Source organism: Triticum dicoccoides, chromosome 6A (assembly GCF_002162155.2).
Source record: "Triticum dicoccoides isolate Atlit2015 ecotype Zavitan chromosome 6A, WEW_v2.0, whole genome shotgun sequence".
NCBI lineage: Eukaryota > Viridiplantae > Streptophyta > Magnoliopsida > Poales > Poaceae > Triticum > Triticum dicoccoides.
In genome coordinates this window covers 419,933,606-419,940,081 of record NC_041390.1, presented here as the reverse complement: position 1 = coordinate 419,940,081, position 6,476 = coordinate 419,933,606, and the positions used below count along the sequence as shown (strand labels likewise).

The window sequence follows — 6,476 nt, the reverse complement described above, 5'->3', positions numbered from 1 at the left end:
CTTAAAGCAAAGCGTCGCCTTAAAAACATAGTACTCAATAACTATCACATGCAAATAATGTGTAGTATACATTAAATTTGGGTACCTATTGCTATGTTTTAATGTAACATTTGCTACAGCTTTCGATCCAAAAGTGCACACCAAGTCAGTGACGTCATATATATGGCCGATGCACTGTTTTTCTTGCTATAGCTTTCCACCCAAAACTGCACTGGTTCAATCTGTTTAGTTTTATATATTTCTTCGTCTTACTTTTACGACTTGGTAGTACTGAAGCAACCTACCTATCAACCACATGTACCGCTGCCCGAGTCTACTTTATTGAAATAATTTGTGCTGCTCCGAGGGGATGCGAGGAGTCTGGAATCTGGTCTCCGGAAACTCAGTTAGCTCCAACCTGCTGCAGACATGCAGTGGGTTGGTTCTAGAACGACCCAGATAGTTTTAACTCTATGCTACTTCATGGCTGCCTCTGGAACAATCCAGATGACACTCAGCGCTACTGTAGCTGTGAATCCAAGCACTTTTGGCCGTCGGATGGACCCAATGAACGGCCCGATATACATTGCAATGCATGAATTCAAACTGATACACTATATAGTAGTATAGATGTGCGTTGCTACGGAATGATAGAAATAATTGAAGTTGTATGAGATTAGTAGTATATATGACAATCAATGCACTTACAACAGACGAAGAGAAACTCAAACAAGCAGGCAACACTGCACACTTGCGTAGCTGCAGGGCCATGGGAGCACCGATGCAAGATTTGTAGCGACAAATAGCATGTCCAGATTTTGAAATTTGAAATTTAGGATGACGAAGATTAGGAGGGGCAGCTGGGGGATGCATTTCGGGGAGGAGCCGCGGCAGGAAAATAAGAGTAATCGGCGGATTGACTGGGTGGTTTGTGTTACGGTAAAACTATGTATTGTCATGTACTCCCTCCGTTCCTAAATATTTGTTTTTCTAAACATTTCAAATGACTACTACATACGGATGTATGTAGACATATTTAGAGTGTAGATTCACTCATTTTGCTTCGTATGTAGTCACTTGTTGAAATGCCTAGAAAGACAAGTATTTAGGAACGGAGGGAGTACTTGTAAAATACTTCCTCATTTAAAACATGAGTGGGCTACATAAGTTCCCATTCAAAACATGCGAGGTGGTCCCTTTCAAAAAAAAAAAAAACATGCGAGGTGGTCGGTTGCTGGTTTGATCGAGCTATGTAAGTGTAGTCATGAGGTTGAGGGAGATTGGGGTGAAGTGGGGAGTGAACTCTTCCAAACGAGAGGGGTCTGCTGGGTTCTAAATAGAAGACCAAAAATGAGGTGGAGTGAGACTGAACTCACCACTAATGGCGTTTAGACGTGCTAACCAACAAACTCAGGGGTACTTGCTCCGAGAAAGATAAATAAATCTGTTTCTTGGCACAATCTGGCGATTCAGATTTTACAATGACAAAACATGTTATATGAAATACAAGTGCAAGACCCGATTTATGAGAGCAGAAAATTCATGGCACTAGCACCAGGGGTTCACGCACTCATCAACTTCATCTGAGCTTATGGTCTACAGACCTTAAATAACAACCAAAATTCGCCCGATAATGGGGATCTTTATCACATCAGTTCCTCTGAATAAGCTGTGACGTCGTCGGTGCTACTGCTAGATTTCATACCAGAATCAGTGGCATGACCGGCTAACTACCTGCCAGCCGGGCGACCGACGCCCCTGACCCCGGCCTCGACTGTTGCTGATGGAACAAAGCCACGAGATCTCATCATTTTGAAATATCTGCTTGCATCTTCCGAAAACCCCCCTACCTGAAGGCCTCTTATAATCCTCTCAAACTGATCAGCCTTCAGCAGTCTCTTCTTCTCTTCCAAGATCTTGAGGGATTTGCGGGCTTTCTCTTCCTGGCGTGATTTCGCATACATATCAGCAAGGTAAACATGGATCTCTAGGGGCTCTTCTCCCGCCTTTCTTATCTTCTGTACAAGTTGTTCAGCCTCTTGCACCAACTGCAACGTGGACAGCCAATCCAGCAGGACCAGATTTGTCTTAACTCCAGGTTTAACCCCCTCCTTCTCTAAACTCAGCAGCAACTTCAAAGCCTGGTCCAGCTGGTTCTTCTTCATGAGTGCAGTAATCATACCAGCCAGGCAACGGTCATCTGGTTCATGCCCATTCTTCCTCATCTGTTCAAACGCTTCATATGCATAATCAGGGTTGCCAGCCCGTCCATTTGCTTCTATAAGCAATGTGAAGCACTCCAACGGGGGCTCGATTCCAGCAAATGACATTTTTGTTTTCACCGATTGAGCTCCATCTACTAAGTTACGCTCAGCATATGCCCGCATCACATCCATGTATATTTCCCTGCTGGGTTTCATGGAAAGCTCATCCATTTTCTTTACCAATTTCTCTGCTTGTTTCGGATCTCCAGCGTTAATACAGGCACTAATCATTGATGTAAAGAGTTTCGTATCTGGTTGGAGGCCCTCCTTTTGGATAAAGTCAAACGCCCGCGTGGCTTGTTCAAGATTGCCAGATTTGCTATACATGTGGACTAAGGTGATGGATGTGAGGATATCAGGTGCAATATCCTTCTCTTTCATTTTACCAAGTATCCTTTCTACATCTTGCACGTGAGTTGCTTTAGAGTGAAGATCAATTAACTTGGAGTAATCTCGGATAGTTGCAGCAAATGAATCTTCATCCAAAAGAATTTCAGCAACCTATAAATTGAAACAAAGTGCAAATGTGAGGTATTAGTGCTAAGAATTTCAGCAACCAATAAATTGAAACAAAGTGCACATGAGAAATTATACAAGAGTATTAGTGTTCGCTGAATTAGTGCAGCCCGTGCAGGCATTTGAAACAAAATGTTAACTGGCCAGCTATGCAAAGTAACTAACATCATTACGGCCCTTCAGTAGTTTGATGTAACCATGTACTTGAATGCATAACTCAAGCAATTCTATGCCAAAAATAGAGAAAACAAGGGTAAATTAAGTGAGAGGTTGGACTCTCTGACTGAACTCGACCAGTCATATACATTGTCCATCGCAAACTGAAGTTTCATTTCCATGTAAACTCAGACAATTTTAACTAACTTACAGAAGGCCGAAATAGTAGCAGGCTACTATACTAGACAAAAGCCAGTCAAGAATAACCTTTCATGTCATGGGACACATGTAATAGAGTTCAAATTTATTATCAAAGCAACTGAGGCTGAAGTTCATCTAAATACCAAAGTTACACAAACCACGAATGCATCATTTGGAGAGCATGGTATCAATCCTTCTGATATCCATAGCAGTATGTTATGATAAAAGTTAGTTGATGGTATCAATCCTTTAAAAGCACTTGCACTTGCCACGTCAAAATCATCATGCCAGGAAATAAATATTCGTAGCAGTACTTCTAAAGCACGTAGCAGTATGTTATGATAAAAGTTAGTGGTTGCATAATTCAGACCATAGAACGTTAACAGTGAGTTATATTTGGGAACAGAAGGAGAGTTGCGTTGATGGACCCACTGTTGACTACTAGACTATTGTTTTCTTGGTCTTCCTAAAGTCACTTACATGGGCTAAACCGCCACATAAAAGCTCGGAGTTTTAAATAGTAAATTGAGGTAGAATCAGATTCCCAAAGTTTACCATGATACAGATATCCTTACTGTCTAAAGCGAGATCAATTCCAAACAGTACATTTCGTCCTAATTATTATCAGTGTGCACATATGGGTCTCCAAGCCATGCCAGAACAACCTGATTATGCCCTTTCCTATCACGATACGGAAAAGCGATAGCAAAAAATCAGTTCTATACTTCAACAATTCTGGGGCTTGTATGTCCCAGACTCCAAGTCCACAAACTAGCCACTCGAAACACAAACATCAGAGGCATAAAAACACTACGTGAACCAAGGAGCAGAACAATTTGTCTGCAAATCACAAAGGCGTAGTCAGATGAAACGATGGAGATCAACCTAGGGAATCCGATGTGTATTATGAAGGCAGATTAGGCATGAAGACATTGTCACCTCAGTGCTATTTTCTGTTTGATGAACGAACTAGTTATGCATGCAGTAAGGCCATTTTGGCACAACAACTACTGAAGCTACAAACACACTATAGAAGAAGGAAACATAGTACTACCTGCAGCAAAACTACTGAACTAACACTAGAGCATAAAGCAACACTAGATTTTATTAGAGTGGAAAATCTGACCTTGAGATACAACTCAACATTGCGGGCCTTAACCCGCTCGAGGAGTGCCATCCAGTCAACGCGCTTTGGTCGGAGCTCCTCCTTCCACTCCTCCATGGCAGGAACTGGGTTGCCTTTCCTCGGCTCAACCGCCAGCAGTTGCTCCTCGGCCTTCTTCGCCTTCCCATCTACAGCCTTGGCCTCCTCTGGCACAAAGTGTGCCTCAGCTTCAGCCGCCCGCTCAGCCACCTCAGCCCACTTTGGGTCTGACAAGTCCAACCCAGAGATCTTGAACTTAACCTCCCCCTTCCTCTGCGGCAACGCGGTTAGCCTCGCCGGCGCGGGTGCGGCAGGGCTATCAGCCGCATCAGCCTGTTGGCGCATGACCTCGAGGCCGCGGTAGAATTCGACCTCCTCGAGCTTCTCGCGGGCCCACTTGAAGCGCAGCTCGCGGAGCATAGCGCCGCGGATGCCTACGTCAACGGCGAACCGCGTCATCTCCTTGACATCGTCGGAGTGGAGGTAGTTACGGAGGTCGGCGCGGACCTGGTCCCGGCGCATGGCCTCGCGCACGGAGGCGCTGACCTCCCACACCGCCGCCCAGAGGTCGTCGCTGAGCTCGACGGTGTCTGGCCCCGGATCGGCTCCGGAGAGGCGGTTGAGGACGGCCTCCGCGATAAGACGAAGCATTTCGTCGAGCACGGGGCGGGTGTGGGTGGGGAAGGCGGCCGCAAGTGTCGGACGGAGCGCGGTGACCAAGCGGGCGAGGAACTCATCAAGGACAGGGTCGGGGGCGGGCTGAGCATGTTCCAAATCAGTGCTCGGGTTCGGGCTCTCTTCGGATTGGAGGATGCGGGAGGCAAAAGGGGGCGGAGCTTGAGGAGGAAGTGCGGAGTCGGCGTGAAGGTGCCGTTGGAGGAGGGGCGGGGCGACCCTGGTGGCGGCCAGGGAGGTGGGGAGACGACGGGCAAGCTTGGAGAGGGAGAGGAGGGCTCTCATGGCAGCCGCCGTCACGATGGCTGGGAAGAAGGCCTCACCGAGAACCGAGACTAGAGAAAAACCCTACGAAGCGTTTGAGAGAGGGCGAGAAGAGGGCTGCTATAAGATCTACGCTCAATTCGCGCCGTCGAGCTCTCTGATCTGACGGTCATCCGTGCTTGCTGCCCTTGAGTTGCGATCAGGACCTACCTCCGGCCAAATTCATTGTTTTGACCCCTTTTGTATAGTTTAGCACGATGTGACCTCAACTGTAAAAAAAAGGAAACGTTTACCTCCGAAGCGCCGGCCGAACCGTTGCGCCGGGCGCGCGCCCTGCGATCGCTCTCAATCGTACGTCCCGCAGGCCACGGGAGCACTCTTCCTCCGAATCGTTTTTTTATCTTCTTCTCCCCCACGACATAACTAGAGCAACCGCTCCTTTCCCTTCATCTCCGGCGCTGCGCGCACAATCAGCCATGGCGCTTTTTGCTGCTACGGCGAGCCACGACGGGGGCTCAGAAGACAACGAGGATGGAGAAGTCGCGAGGCGGGGGAACTGCAAGAGGGCCACGTGCGGCGCTGGTGCCCGTCAATGGCGCACGACCAGCCATGGCGTGTGACAGCAGGGTGATGCTGGAACCGTTCATACGAAAGCTTCCACTATTCGATTCGAAAGCTTCAACCTGTGGCATAAAAAGCTTCAACCGAGACACCGCAAACTGAAAAGCTACAATCGTCCATAAGAAAGCTGCAATCGTTCATAAGAAAGCTGTTGGGGAACGTAGTAATTTCAAAATTTTCCTACGCACATGCAAGATCATGATGATGCACAGCAACGAGAGGGGAGAGTGTTGTCTACGTACCCACGCAGACCGACTGCGGAAGCATTGACACAACGTAGAGGAAGTAGTCGTACGTCTTCCCGATCCGACCGATCCAAGCACCGTTACTCCGGCACCTCCGAGTTCTTAGCACACGTACAACTCGATGACAATCCCCGGGCTCCGATCCAGCAAAGCGTCGGGGAGGAGTTCCGTCAGCACGACGGCGTGGTGACGATCTTGATGTTCTACCGTCGCAGGGCTTCGCCTAAGCACCGCTACAATATGATCGAGGTGAAATATGGTGGCAGGGGGCACCGCACACGGCTAAGGAACGATCTCAAGGATCAACTTGTGTGTCCTAGGGTGCCCCCTGCCTCCGTATATAAAGGAGCCAAGGGGGAGGGGGCGGCCGGCCAAGGAGGGCGCGCCAAGGGAGTCCTACTCCCTCTGGGA

At 47.9% G+C, this 6,476-nt stretch overlaps 1 protein-coding gene across 1 annotated transcript; it reads right to left on the bottom strand.

The window, feature by feature from the left end:
* Positions 1–1,399: 1,399 nt before the first annotated feature.
* On the bottom strand, positions 1,400–5,291 carry LOC119317081 (pentatricopeptide repeat-containing protein At1g01970-like). Its single transcript, XM_037591481.1, has 2 exons — positions 4,243–5,291; positions 1,400–2,744 (listed from the first exon to the last, which is right to left on the bottom strand). The coding sequence occupies exons 1-2, from the start codon at positions 5,218–5,220 to the stop codon at positions 1,710–1,712; spliced, it is 2,013 nt and encodes a 670-aa protein (XP_037447378.1). The 5' UTR covers positions 5,221–5,291; the 3' UTR covers positions 1,400–1,709.
* Positions 5,292–6,476: the final 1,185 nt, after the last annotated feature.